General features: G+C 48.2%; 1 protein-coding gene across 1 annotated transcript; it reads left to right on the forward strand.

Annotated features, from left to right (window-relative positions):
* Positions 1–3,172: 3,172 nt before the first annotated feature.
* Positions 3,173–4,117, forward strand: LOC130038428 (N-lysine methyltransferase KMT5A-like). The gene has a single exon (XM_056130319.1). The coding sequence runs from the start codon at positions 3,173–3,175 to the stop codon at positions 4,115–4,117; it is 945 nt and encodes a 314-aa protein (XP_055986294.1).
* Positions 4,118–14,922: the final 10,805 nt, after the last annotated feature.

Here is a 14,922-nt window from a genome sequence, read left to right on the forward strand (position 1 = left end):
CAGGACTTTAAGACAAAAGAGAATTCAGACTATACTTGACATTCCCACATCCACAACCAAGAGGCAACTCCAAGCCTTTCTGGGACTAATGGAATATTATCAATTATGAATTATGAAATATGGCCAATCATCCTACCCCTGATGAAAGTTGGAGGGATGTGGACAACATACAACTCTGGACAACATACAACTCTTTGGGGGACAGAACACGAGACTGCCTTTCAGGCCTGAAACACAAGTCAGGCCTCTAGCTTTGTCAAGACCTTTTAAGCCCTTCCAGCTGTGTGTTTCTGAAAGTTTAGGCACAGCTATGGGAGTCTTAACTTAGTTCTTAGGCACAGAGAAGCTACTGGTGGGTTGCTGTAGTAAAACACTAGATCTGGTCATAGCAGAATGGCCTAGCTGCCTGAGAGCAGTAGTTGTCATGGCTTTGTTGGCATAGGAGGTCTATAAATTAATTTTGGGAGGGACCTCCTTAGTCATCTATACCCTTCATCAAATAATGCCACTCCTGAAAACAAGGGCAACCTTTGGATGACTGGCAGCCCAGTCCTTCGGTATCACACTATTTTCTTTTAGAGAAACCTTAAACCCAGTAACTTTTATTGTCTATGCCAAGACGCTCCACACAGGTAGAGCACTTTCAGTTCTGAATCCTGGAGCAGACATCTGCAGTAGACCTGATCTGTTCCATAGTCCATTGGAAAACCCAAACCTCGTTCTATTTACAGATGGCAGCTCCTTCATAGAAAAAGACATCCATAAGTCCTGATATGCAGTAGTTACCACCCCTGAAGTGGTGGAGTGATACTTTGTCCCAGGATATTTGACTCAATTAGCTGATCTCATAGCTCTGACTTATCTGCCTTGGAGGTCAGTGAAGGTAAGTTAGTCAATGTTTACACAGACTCCATGTATGCCATTTTGGTATTGCATGACCAAGCTGCCCATTGGAAGGAAAGTTGTTGTTTTTTTTTGGTCAAAATTTTGTTTTAGGGCCACACCTGATGGTGCTCGGGGCTTACTCTTGGCTCTGAACTCAGTTTTACCAGGGATAGAATCCAAGTTGTGTGTCTCCTGTATTATCATTCCAGACCTGAAAAGGGGATTTTTACTGCAGAGGAAAGCCCTACAAAGTAAGGTGCTTAGATATTTAAACTACTTAATGCTGTGCATCTGCCTACAGGAGTTGCAGTTATGCATTGCAGGGGTCATTAATGAGACAACTGTCAAGTGGCATTAGGAAATAAAAGGGCAGATCAGGAAACCAAAACAGCAGCCAGAAAGACAGTCAGTTAGCACAGCCTTGGCCTTGGTCCCTCAACCAGACCTTGGAAACAGCTGCCCCTCCTCTACAGAGGAAGAGCTATCTTGGGCATTAATAAGAGGGTATGATGACAGAGAACTAGTTCTGGAAAGGAAATGTGGCATTGGCACCAATTTCTCTTGTGGAAGGTGTCAAGGGCCTATCTGACTCCTGTCATTTAGACAGGGACAAACTCTGCATCTGTTTTGTTTGTTCCATCTTTACTAGGAAGCGATTATTTAAGGTTGTGGGATAGGTGTGCCAGAGTTGTGAAATCTGTGCTTAGAACAACCCATGCAGAGCTCAGCTTCCCAATTTAATTGTACACCAAGGCATGGCTCACATCCCAGAGAGGACTGGCAGGTAGATTTCACTCAATTACCCTCATAATGTGGATTTAAATACTTGCTAATCCTGGTGGATACCTTTACCAGATGGATAGAGGCATTCCCTACCAGGACAGAGAAGGGACATGAAGTGACTAAGGCACTTCTCCAGGAAAGAATTCTCAGATGTAGGCTACCTCATAACATACAAAGTGGTAATGGTCCCTATTTCACTACAGAGCTAAGTCAGCAGGTGGGCCAAACTCTGGGAATTAAGCATTACTTACTCTATGACTATAGACCTCAATCATCCGGCAAAGTGGGAAGAGTAAATAAGATACTGAAAACGCAATCAGGAAGCTCAGTAAGGAAATATCTCAAAAATGGTGACAGGTTCTGCCTCTGGCTTTGCTTCCAAAGAGCATTGCCAAATCTCCTGACTTGGGTATGAGCCCCTGAGACCAATATGGGACACCCTTCATCAACAAAAATCTATTATTGGATGTGTATTCCTTGCTAGAAAGGCATATTTCCCCCCCTCAGCTCATTCCAACTAACTTTTAAGGGCTGGAGCGATAGTACAGCGAGTAGAGCCTTTGCCTTGCACGCGGCTGACCAGGGTTTGATTCCCAGCATCCCATATGGTTCCCCAAGCACTGCCAGGAGTGTTTCCTGAGTGCAGAGCCAGGAGTAACCCCTGTGCATCGCTGGGTATGACCCAAAAATAAAAAAGAAAAAAATCAGAAAACCAACTAGCTTTTAAGAGTTTGGTCGGTCAGTATTCCCTGAGCCCCTAAGGTCCTCCTGGGAACTTCTTTAGCCCCGGGGTAATATAAGATCAATAAAAGCTTATTGGGATGTGAAGCACATTCACCAAAATTACAAACTCTTTGAAAGGGCCCTTTTCAGGTCCTTCTCTCTCCTCCCACAGCCATCACCGCCCGTGGCATCCCAAGCTGAATTCACCACACTCCGGTAAATTCATCACAGCCCGGTGTATAGATGGGTGGATCCATCACCCTCGGAGGCCGGAAAGTGTGACTTAGGTGATTCTCCATCCTGGGGGACTGAGTACTCAGATGTTGACCACCGGGTAAGAATATCGATCTCGACACCTAGGTCTTAGCGACCTGTTCAAAACCTGCCGTGAAATACCCCCAAGGAGCGAGATCTGCGTGCCGCGCCGCCTGTGTGTGCCTCGCGTGTGGCTCGCGTGTGGCCTGTGTCTGTCTCGCGTGTGCTTGGTCCCTGGCCGGCCAAGGCGGCAGCGGCGGCGGCAGCGGCGGCGGCAGCGGGGCACGTGGGGGTCAGGCCCAGCGACGAAGCCATGGGGAAAAGAGGTGCCAAGGGGCGCCTGCGGCCCTTCCCCGGGTCGCCGCGACAGCGCTGTCTTCGGCGGCAACAGCAGCAGCAACGGCAGCAGCAGCAGCAACAGCAACGGCAGCAGCAGCAGCAACAGCAACGGCAGCAGCAGCATCGGCAGGGGCGGCGGCGGGGCCGGAGGGGTCGCCGCCCGGGCCAGGGCCCTGGCCGAGACGCCATGGGCCTGGCCGGGCTGCCGGAGAAGGTATTGGCCGGGAAATCGAAGATCTACTCCCCTAGGAGATCGAAAAGATGCTCTAGAATGCGTCCCCCACTTCGGGGAGACGCCTCCGGGGTGTATCTCAGTGTCAGATGCCGGGGGAGGCCATTCACGAGGAGCTACAGTAAGCCAGAAGAGAAGAGAAAGTCGACGAGAGAGCCAAGCACCTTGAAGTCGGACAAACCCAAGCGCAGAGGCCCCAGGAGAGGCCGCCTGGCCCGTCTTCCAAAGCCAAAATCTCAAGCAGCAGAGCCTCCCAAATCTCGGACCTCATCTTGTCACCCCCGCAAAGCAGCGGTCGCCAAGCCGGGACCGAAGAAGCCCATCAAGGGCCAACAGGTCCGTCGGGGGAGATGTCGAGGGAAACCGCAGCAGAACCGCAAGCTCACCGACTCCTACCCTGTGCGGAGGAGCTCCCGGAAGAGCAAGGCCGAGCTCCAGTCTGAGCAACGAAGGAGAATAGACGAGCTCATTGCAAGCGGGAAGGAAGAAGGAATGAAGATAGGCCTCATCGACGGCAAGGGCAGGGGGGTGATCGCCACCAAGCAGTTCTCCCGGGGCCAGTTCATAGTAGAATACCACGGGGACCTCATCGAGATCACAGATGCCAAGAAACGGGAGGCTCGGTACGCCAAAGACCCCTCCACTGGCTGCTACATGTACTACTTCCAGTATCTGAGCAAGACCTACTGCATCGACGCCACCCGGGAGACCAACCGTCTGGGGCGGCTCATCAACCATAGCAAACGGGGAAACTGCCAGACCAAACTGCACGACGTCGCCGGTGTCCCGCACCTCATCCTCATCGCCTCCCGCGACATCCAGGCCGGGGAGGAGCTGCTGTATGACTATGGGGACCGCAGTCGCGAGTCCCTGGAGGCACACCCCTGGCTGAAACATTGACCTGGCCATGGACAAAGTTCCCCTCAAAGGGAATCGATTTTTTTTACACATAGGTGTGTTAAAAAAGTAACTTGCTTAGCAGATTCTTTAGATGTTTTCAAAAAGTATATTAAGATGTCTTTTCTCTGTAATATTTAAATATCTATTGCAGGTTCCTGAGGTGGACTGGAACAGATGGCCTTACATCACCAAAACTTAAAAAAAAATGTTTTATTAAATCACCATGATAGAAACAATGACAAAGTTGTCCATGATTGGGTTTCAGGCTTACAATGTTCCAGCACCCGTCCCTTCACCAGTGTACATTTCCCACAGCTAATGTCCCCAGTTTTCCTCCTTCCACGCCCCCCCCACGGGGTTATTCCTGGTTCATGCACTCAGAAATTACTCCTGGCAGTGCTGGGGGGGACCATATGGGATGCTGGGAATAGAGCCTGGGTCAGCCTCCAGCAAGGTAAAGCCCTACTGGCTGTGCTATAGCTCCAGCCCCCAGTCCTAGTTACTTTTGTATCTTTTTTGCATGAAAGTTGAAAGTTTGTGCTTCTGGTGCAAGCACTCCAAGACACAGGCAGGTTTTAAGGAGTCTGATCTGAGGTAGGCAGTGGGGCCTCAGCTGACTGCTACAGGGGTGGGCTGGGTCTCCACTCCCTAACCTCGGGGCACTGGACACCCCCTCCCAAGTCCTGGATGGGATGCTTTCAAGCTCTTATTTCCTTTAGTTATCTACAAGGTTGACAATTAAGTGTATGAGTCTTGTTTTTAAACAGGTGTGCAGTTCGTCCCCTGCTTTCTAGAAAGCTTGCTAACTAGAGACCATGACCAGGACCAGCCCACAGAGGCCCTCTTTCATGGCCTCAACTCCCAGGGTAGTCCAAGCTTCAGGGCAGGGAATCACAGGGAGGAGACAGGCTTTCCCCAAACTGGGAAACAGTTCTTTATAGAAATGTGAACACGGAATTTATTTTAGAAAAGTAATTAAAAAACTTTTTTCTTTTGCTTTTTGGGTCACACGTGGCGATGCACAGGGGTTACTCCTGGCTTTGGACTCAGGAAATACTCCTGGCAGTGCTCGGGGGACCATATGTGATGCTGGGAATCAAACCCAGGTCGGCCACGTGCAAGGCAAACGCCCTACTATAGCTCCAGCTCCTAAAAAAACCTTTTTTTTGCTTTTTGTGTCACACCCGGCGATGCACAGGGGTTACTCCTGGCTCTGCACTCAGGAGTTACTCCTGGTGGTGCTCAGGGGACCCTATGGGATGCTGGGAATTGAACCTGGGTCTGCCGCGTGCAAGGCAAACTCCCTACCTGCTGTGCTATCTCTCCAGCCCTTTAAAAACTTTTTAAGGAAAAAAAGCCCCAAGAAAACAATTTACATGTGTCTAAGACATGAAGCCAGTGAAACAGTTGTGTTTTGTTTTGTTTTTTGCAGGAGAGATGTGGATGGCACTCTACTCAAAAGTAAGGTTTTGTAGTGGGACCAGAAATTACTTACCTTCTCCAACTGTCGTCCCTTCTCCTCTGGGTTGGTTGAAGGTGACCAACCTCAGGTCTAGGCTCTGCCCTACCCACCTGCCATCTTTCCTGCCAGGAGAATGCCGTGCACTCAGGGGGGCACAGCCTCCAGGAAAGGCCCAGAAGACAGGGGATGTGGGTTGCAGGGGCATGGATACAGACTAAGGTGCAGTTCTCACTTGCACTGTGACCCTCCCACCACGCCTTGTCCTAGGTCCTCTTGGTCCTCTGCGCCTGGGCCATTGTGAACGGAGACAGGTCTGGGTGCCCTCCTCAGCCTGGTGACCACAACCCGCCCTTGTCTCTATGGTGCTATCTAAGGTCTTTCCCCATCCACACTTGCCTGGGCAATGAATATCAGGAGGGCCCAATAGGCTGTGTCAATATGATACGGACAGTCTGGGTTGTACCTGGTTGGTGATTTAGCTTTGTATTTAAGAAAAGAAGCTCCCTGGCTAAGGCTCCCTCGGAGCGCCTGGCCAAAAGGGGGGGCTCGCAAGCCTCAGGAATGCATCCAAGGGAACTCCAAGCCCCAGAAGGCATCAGTGATTCACTAAAATAAAAAATTAAAAAATAATTTGTTTTTTGCTTTTTGGGTCTCATCCGGTGATGCACAGGGGTTACTCCTGGCTCAAGCACTCAGAAATTACTCCTGGTGGTGCTCGGGGGACCATATGGGATGCTGGGAATTGAACCCAGGTCAGCTGCTTGCAAGGCAAACGCCCTACCTGCTGTGCTATCGCCTCAGCATCCCCCCTCCAATTTTTTAAAATAAAACATATAAAGTATTTTACCCAAAATAGAAAGCTCATTTCTTCCCTAGGCTAAAATTTGTTATAAACATCTGACTCCATTAATACTGAAGTATTGTATTTTCCTTGGGCTTTTTCCTTTTATCAGATGATGTCTTCCTAATGCTAAATTTAAAATGATGTCTTCCTAATGCCAAATTTCAAGCACTTTAAGAAATGCATTTCATGAAATTTTAAACTATCACTATCACTATCACCCCGTTGTTCATTGATGTGCTCGAGCGGGCCCAGTAATGTCTCCTTCGTCCCTGTCACGTGTAGTGTAGCCCTATGACATATTGGGGGCTCCTTCAGGGTCGTCAGGGGAATGAGGACCATTCATTGTTACTCTTTTTGACATATCGAGTACGCCACAGGTAGCTTGTCAGGCTCTGCTGTGTGGGCGGGATACTCTTGGTAGCTTGCCAGGCTCTCTAAGAGGGATGAAAGCTTTTGGGGCAGCCTCTAATCACCTTTACAGGTGTTCCTAGTCAGGCATATAGACGGGTATGATACTCCCAGTAGCCTGCCAGGTTCTCTGAGAGTGAGAACTAGAGAATAAGAGGTCATGCTTCTGGGAGTTTGGTTTTAGAGTCTCTGTGTCCTGGCTGTTGATGGGGTTACACGGCAGTTGGTAGGTGTAACTGTCTAGCTACTGGAAGGTGGGGGAGCTGGGTGGCAGAGGCCCAGTCCCAAACCGAGCAGGCTTGGAGATCTCAGCCCCGGGTCCCGCACACCTGGGTTCCTTTGCCAGTGCCTATCCAAGCGTGTGGAGAGTGGTCTCAGCATGGCTTTGGCTGGGTCTTCAGCTGTCAGGGTTCTGCTTGGGGGCAGGAGACTCTGCCTTGTTCTCTTCCAGGAGCTTGGTCTCTGGATCCTGGCCGTTGATGGGGTTACATGGCAGTTGGTGGGTGTAACTGTCTAGCTACTGGAAGGTGGGGGAGCTGGGTGGCGGAGGCCCAGTCCCAAACCGAGCAGGCTTGGAGATCTCAGCCCCGGGTCCCACACATCTGGGTTCCTCTGCCGGTTCCTCGTCCAAGCGTGTGGAGAGTGGTCTCAGCATGGCTTTGGCTGGGTTCCGGAGGTCTTCAGCTGTCGGGGTTCTGCTCAGGGCGGAGAGGGAAACTCAACCCACCCTCTTCCAAGGGGCCCCAGTGAGGACAGTCAGGCGCAGGGCCAGGAGACTCTGCCTTGTTCTTTTTCTTTGGAGAACAAGGCAGAGAAAATTTTAAATTTGCCAAAATTTAAAGATAAATATAGTAAATATATTAAAATATCTAGGAATTTTGGGGGACGGGGGTTGGGGTTTCTAAGCATTGCTCAAGGGGTCCAAAGCTACTTTGCTCTAATGTTTGGCCAACCAGGCTAGAAGGTTGAATACAAGGGCCAGAGATTGCAGTGCTGCTTGGACCCTGAAGTACTAGGGATCACCATGGACTAGCCCGGGCAGCCATACTAGTGCTCAGAGACCTCCAAGGTTCTTTCTGTGGTGTTCAGGAAACCTCTGTGGTTATATTCATTAATGCTCTGGAAGCAATAGGGTGCAAAATGGTGTAGCTAGAAAATATGTGAATGAAATAGCATTCCTCTGTTCTGATTTTATATACACATTTTATATATTTATTTTATGTACACATACATCTCACATTTAGGTCACAGACCACAGTTTGCTGAATTCTTATCTATAACCTATTTTTGGACAGGTGGAGTAGGGTCATTCCTGTGGTGGTCAGGGTATATTCTTGGTTTTTGTGCTCAGAAATTACACCTGGCTGTCCTTGAGGAACCATATTTGGTTTCAGAGATTAAACCAGGGTGGACCACATGCAAAACAAGCACAGCACTTTACCCCTTGAGCTCTCTCTCTGGCCAGTAATCCCAAATATTCTTAAAAGGCCAATACAATATCAATGGCCAACTCCTTTTGCCTACTTACCTATATATTTATCTTGAATTTCTGTGACAGGAACATTTGAGATGTTCAGAAAAGACAAAGAAATAATGTGTTTTCATTGATAACATTGATTATGAACTCTATAGGTGCTACCACTGCAGAAAGAACTCCAGAGGTACCAGAGAGAGGCATCAGAGTTAAGTGATAACACACAGATGTAGAATTAAAGTGAGAAAAATTAGGAGTGACTATCAGATGAAAAATTCCATGCTTGGAACCTTGCTAATTTTACATAGTAGATTTTATGTTGCAAAAAAATAAAAAAGGGGGGTATGGTGCCGCCAGCAGGTCAATCTATACCTGTGAGGCGAGTGCATCAGCAGCCTGATGGTGCCTTCAGACTTCCAGATACCCCCAAATTGCTGCTGTGCCTTTGGCCAAATCCCAAAAACTTAGGGCAAAGTTTACCAAGAAAGGAAATGGCCAAAAGTTGGTATGTGGGAGACACACCCACAAACCACCTCTGGCTCAGCTATATAATTGGAGGCATGGCCTCTCTGGTTCCTGATTGAACTGCTTAACGGCCATGATCCCAGAGACTCAGAAAAAAAATCTCGAAACCCAGCGGCTTTTGGCAGAAATGCGTCCAATCCCTGCAGTAGGTTACCGGTGCTGGGCTAACTCAGGTGGGAATAGGTTTTGTGCCTTGGCCTCTTCCCCCTGGCGGCCTGGTGGCCGCTATCCTCCAGGGGCCACTGGACAGTTAGATTTGGACCCGCAGTGATGAGACATTTTGGGCCTCATGGGATGGGGGTGGAGCTGGTCCTGTCCTCCCCACCCCAATGAGACTCCAAGTCGTCGCCCACGAATGGCCTCTCTGGCTCCTGATCAAGCTGCCTAACGGCCATGATCCCAGAGACACAAACAAATCTCAAAATCCAGTGGTTTTTGGCAGAAATGCGTCTGGACCCCGCAGTAGGTTACTGTCCCCAGGCCACCCAGGGGGAAAAGAGTGTTGTCCCTCCACCTGCTTCCCCCAGGCAGCTCAGTGGCCGCCATCCTCCAGAGGCCATTTGACAGTCAGGTTTGGGCCCGCAGTGACGAGACATTTGGGGCCTCATGGGATGGGGGTGGAGCCGTTCCTGTCCTCCCCACCCCAACGAGACCCCAAGTAATCGCCGACAAACGGCCTCTCTGGCTCCTGATCTAGCTGCTTAATGGCCATGATCCCAGAGACTCAGAAACAAATCTTGAAACCCAGTGGCTTTTGGCAGAAATGCATCCGGACCCCACAGTAGGTTACTGTCGCCGGGCCACCCCAGGGGAGAAAGGGTGTTGTCACTCTGCCTGCTCCCCCTTGGCGGCTCGTTGGCCGTCATCCTCCAGAGGCCATTGGACAGTCAGGCTTGGGCCTGCAGTGACGAAACTTGTTGGGCCTCCCGGGATGGGGGTGGAGCCAGTCCTGTCCTCCCCGTCCCAACGAGACCCCAAGTCATCGCCCACGAACGGCCTCTCTGGTTCCTGATCAAGCTGCTTAATGGCCGTGATCCCAGAGACTCAGAAACAAATCTCGAAACTCAGTGGCTTTTGGCAGAAATGCGTCTGGTCCCTGCAGTAGGTTACCAGTGCTGTGCCAACCCAGGTGGCAATAGGTTTTGTGCCTTGGCCTGTTCCCCCTGGCGGCCCAGTGGCCACCATCCTCCAGAAGCCACTGTACAGTCAGGTTTGAGACGGCAGTGACGAGACACACAGGGCTTCACAGGATGGGGGTGGAGCCAGTCCTGTCCTTCCCACTCCAACGAGACCCCAAGTCATCACCTATGAACGGCCTCTCTGGCTCCTGATCAAGCTGCTTAACGGCCATGATCCCAGAGACACAAACAAATCTCAAAATCCCGCAGCTTTTGACAGAAATGCATCCAGAATCCACAGTTGGTTACTGTCTCCAGGCCACCCCAGGGGGAAAGGGTGTTGTCCCTCCACCTGCTTCCCCCAGGCGGCCCGGTGGCCGCCATCCTCCAGAAGCCATTGGACAGTCAGGTTTTGGCCCACAGTGACGAGACATTTTGGGCCTCACGGGATGGGGGTGGAGCCGGTCCTGTCCTCCCCACCCCAACGAGACCCCAAGTCATTGCCCATGAACAGCCTTTCTGGCTCCTGATCAAGCTGCTTAACGGCCATGATCCCAGAGACTCAGGAGCAAATCTCAGAACCCAGCAGGTTTTGGCAGAAATCCCTCCAGATTTAAGTGTTAAAATTTTGGAATTTCAAAATCGTGCGGCCACTACTGCAGCCACGCGACATCATGTTATTCATAACCAGCAATAGAGAGCAAATTGTCTACTATTGCCTTTTCAGCAGATCTGAGTGTTGGGGTAAAATCTCAAATAATAATGGTGGGTCTGGTGTGAAAATATTGAATGTGATCAAAGTAGAGAGAGAGTAATGTGGAAATCATCTGCCTCACAGGTAGAGGGAGGGTGTGGGATGGGGGTATACTGGGTTGTTGGGGGTGGATAATGGGCACTGGTGAAGGTATGGGTGTTTCATTGTATGACTGAGACTTAAACCCAAAAGCTTTGTAACTGCTCTCACGGTGATTCAATAAATAAAATTATAAAAAATGAAAAAAAAAGTAAGGTGGACTTCATGAACAATTCAATCAGCTCATCAGTGGCTGAATAAATAGCAGTACTCCTACATTAAAAAATAAAATAAAAATTTAAAAGGTTTATAATAATGATAGTCCTTGCAATAAGGAAACTAAATAGCTACTTGAGATTTTTTTATTAAGTAGACTAAGGAAGAGTTTCTCTAGAAAATGGGTTTTTAACATGTGTTTGTTTTTAATATTGGCCAAGTGAAAATTTATTTCTAAGAAGATGACTTATATTTTTTTATTTTATTTTTTTATTGAATCACTGTGAGATAGACCCTTACAAACCTGTTCATGATTGGATTTCAGTCATACAGTACTCCAATGTCCATCCCTCCACCAGTGTACATTTCCCAGCATTAGTGTCCCCCAGGTTCCCTTCCATCATTTCCCCACCCTCAAACCCACAGCCTGCCCCTATGGCAGACACTTTTCTTCTGTCTCTGAACAGAATTTTTTCTTTCATTTTATTTTATTTATTTATTTACTTTTTTAAAAAATTATTAGTGAAACACCATGAGGTACAGTTGTAGACTTACAAATTTTTGTGCTTGGGTTTCAGTTATACAATGATTGAATGCCCATCCCTCCACCAGTGCCCATTCTCCACCACCACTGATCCCAGTATCCCTCCCATCACCCATCCTCCCCATCTCACCCTGCCTCTGTGGCAGGTCATTCCATTTTGTTTTGTCTCACCTTTTGGGTGCTGTGGTTTGCAAAAGAGGCATTGAGTGGCAATCATGTTCGGTCTATAGTCTACTATTAGCATGCATCTCCCATCCTGGGAGGATCCTCCCAACACCCTTTATTTGGTGCTCCCTTCTCTATCTGAGCTGCCTTTTCCCCTAGCACATGCGGTTGGCCTCCAAGCCATGGAGTAAACCTTCTGGTACTTATCTAGCCTATTCTTGGGTGTTAGTCTCCTATTTTGTTACTTTATGTTCCCCAGATGAATGCAATCTTTCTATCTTTCCCTTTCTTTCTGAATCTTTTCGCTTAGCATGATACTTTCCATGTAGTACCACTTGTATGTAAATTTCATGACTTCATCTTTTCTAACAGCTACATAGTACTCCATTGTGTAGATGTACCAAAGTTTCTTTAACCAGTAATCTGTTCTCAGGCACTCAGGTTTTTTCCAGATTCTAGCTATTGTAAACAGTGCTGAAGAAGATGACTTATCTTTTAATGGTTGAAGGTTGCAGGAAGAAACTGAGCTTTCACAGAACTGACTTCTTTCACTCATGCTTTTCTTAGAGTACGATGGATTTGATGACTTACATACCACATAGACTATTTGGTGAGCTATGGTTTCCATTCACTGAATCCAACTGCAGTTTTGGTTGTTGCTATGAAGGTATTTCGTAGACATGGTTAACATCTATACTCAGTTACATTACACTTAGAGTACCCTTGACAATGTGGCTGGCCTCATCCATTCAATTAGTTGACTACCTTATGATCAAATATGAGGTATACCAAGTTTTTTAAAAAAATATTTACTACTCTTCCTTTTCCCCTTCCACAACCCTTTCTGAGAACAAATCTGCAGGGTTTTCTCCCACAATGGCCTGTTCTCCTTTGAGGACATGCTGGGCATGGCATCTGTATTAAGCAAGCCTAACAATCCTATCAGCCTTTCACATCCATGATAGGTTTTGGAGGAGACACAGAATCAGCCCCATTCTGGAATCCACCATCAATGCCTTAGAGATTTTTGCTGGATGCATGGTTGGCAGTGGCTTAGTTGCAAGGGAGGTTTACTGGAGAAAAGAGTGCTTCTACTTCTCTCCTCAACCCATCTTGGCCACCAGTGTGCACAGGCACTGTAGGTCCATCACCTTCCCCTTACAGAAAAGAATTTCAAGAGGAGGGGAAATATTGAAGCAAGATATTCTTTGTTGACATTTATTTAGAAAGATGTGAGGGGAGATAAAGGGAGAAGTGCATATTAAGAGAGGATATGGTATCACACCCACAACCCACCTCCAGGTGCCATATTGGTGCACCAACAGCCCGGGCCCAGAGATAAAGCAGCAGAGAATCTTGGAGGGCACCACAGCGCTGGATATTTCTCTGGGCCACATTTCACTGGGGCACCCCAGTTGGAGCAAGTGCAATCTCCCCGCCTACTCCAGATTTAATGCCGGTGACCATAAGCTTACACAAGCAAGGCCCAGGGAAGTGGGTTCCAGAACTAAACCTCCAAGCCACGTGGTGGCAGCAGAGCCAGGCAGTCTCTTCTTGGCTCCCTGTCTGCTCCTGATGCCGGATGTCACGCTCACAACCCGAGTCCGGGTGCCTTCTTGGCGCACGAACAGCCTGGGCCAAGAAACTCTCAATTGAATCACAGAATAAATTAGCTCCTCACAGAGATGTCTCTGGAACCCAACCATTTACAATCTTAGAATTTCAGAAGCAAGTGGTTGCATAAGTGGCCATGTGACGTCTCATGATATGCAAAATGAGCAATAGAAAATAAATGGTTTAGCGTCTGCTCCTGGAAGGCAGGCTTGAATGGTGGTGGGAAAACTTTAAGCAAAATATAATACCCAAAATTAGAAAGTGTCTGAGAAATTGTCTGCTATAGAGGCAGGGTGAGGACTGGGATGGGCTGGGGGGACAATGGGGACATTGTTGGTGAAAAGTTTGCCCTGGTGGAGGGATGGCTGTTAGATCATTCTGTGGCTGAATCTCAAACATGAAAGATTTATAGCTGTACCTCATGGTGGTTCAATAAAAAATAAAAGAGAGGACAGGAGCTCCTCCAGAGTGGAAATAGGCACACTAAGAAACATAGAGGCAAGCAAGCAAGATATATGCTCAAGAGAGAACATGGGCTTGAAAATCAAACCTCCCAAAGTAGTTCTGATGCAAGACTAACAATTATCTGACTAGCTTATGTCATACATGGCAAACTCAAGTCTACAACATGGGGCTGGGGAGCTGCTCAAAGAACTAAAGTGCATGCCTTACATGCATGTTGCACTGGGTTACATCAGTCAATGCATAGTCTACTGAGCACCCTGGGGAGTGGTACCCAAGCCATTCTGTTTATGATCCCTCTTCTAAAAGACTATAACATTGATTCCTGTTGTAGTTTCCAGTTGGCCAACTTGCTAGACAGAATTGCAAAAGCCAATTCTTTAAAATAGGCATCTGAAAAAAGGGAAGAGAGACAGAGACAGAGAGAGATAGAGAGACAAAGAGAGAAGAGGAGGAGAAAGAAGAAGAAGAAGAAGAAGAAGAAGAAGATGAAGAAGAAGAAGAAGGAGGAGGAGGAGGAGGAGGAGGAGGAGGAGGAGGAGGAGGAGGAGGAGGAGATGGAGGAGAAGGGGGAGGAGGAGAAGGAGGAGGAGGAGAAGGAGGAGGAGAAGGAGAAAAAGGAGAAGGAGAAGGAGAAGAAGAAGGAGAAGAAGGAGAATGAGGAGAAGGAGAAGGAGAAGAGTGCCTTCCATAGAGGGAGGGGGCAGTGTGTGAGAGGGGGGTGGCAGGAAGGAAACTGGGCGTACTTGTGGTGGGAAATGTACACTGCTGAAGGGATGGATGTTGGAACATTATATGACTGAAACTCAATTATTAACAACCTTGAAACTGTGTATCTCACTGTGATGCAATAAAAATTATTTTAAATAGCCATCTGGGGGCCAGAGAGATAGTACAGTGGGTAGGGTAATTGCCTTGCACACAGTGAACCTGGGTTAGATCCCTGGCATCCCATATCGTCCGCCACGCACCACTAGGAGCAATTGCTGAGCAGATCCAGGAGTAGTTCTGAACATTGTCAGGTGTGACCACCAAACATAAAGCAAAACCAAACAAATAGGCATCTGAGGCCAGAGAGATAGTACAACTGGTAGGGTGCTTGTCTTGCACATGGCCAACCCAGGTTTGATCCCTGGGATCCCGTATGGTTCACCCTAGCACCTTCAGAAGTAATAACTGA

The sequence above is a fragment of the Sorex fumeus genome, unplaced genomic scaffold, assembly GCF_029834395.1.
Source record: "Sorex fumeus unplaced genomic scaffold, SorFum_2.1 ptg000075l, whole genome shotgun sequence".
Lineage (NCBI taxonomy): Eukaryota > Metazoa > Chordata > Mammalia > Eulipotyphla > Soricidae > Sorex > Sorex fumeus.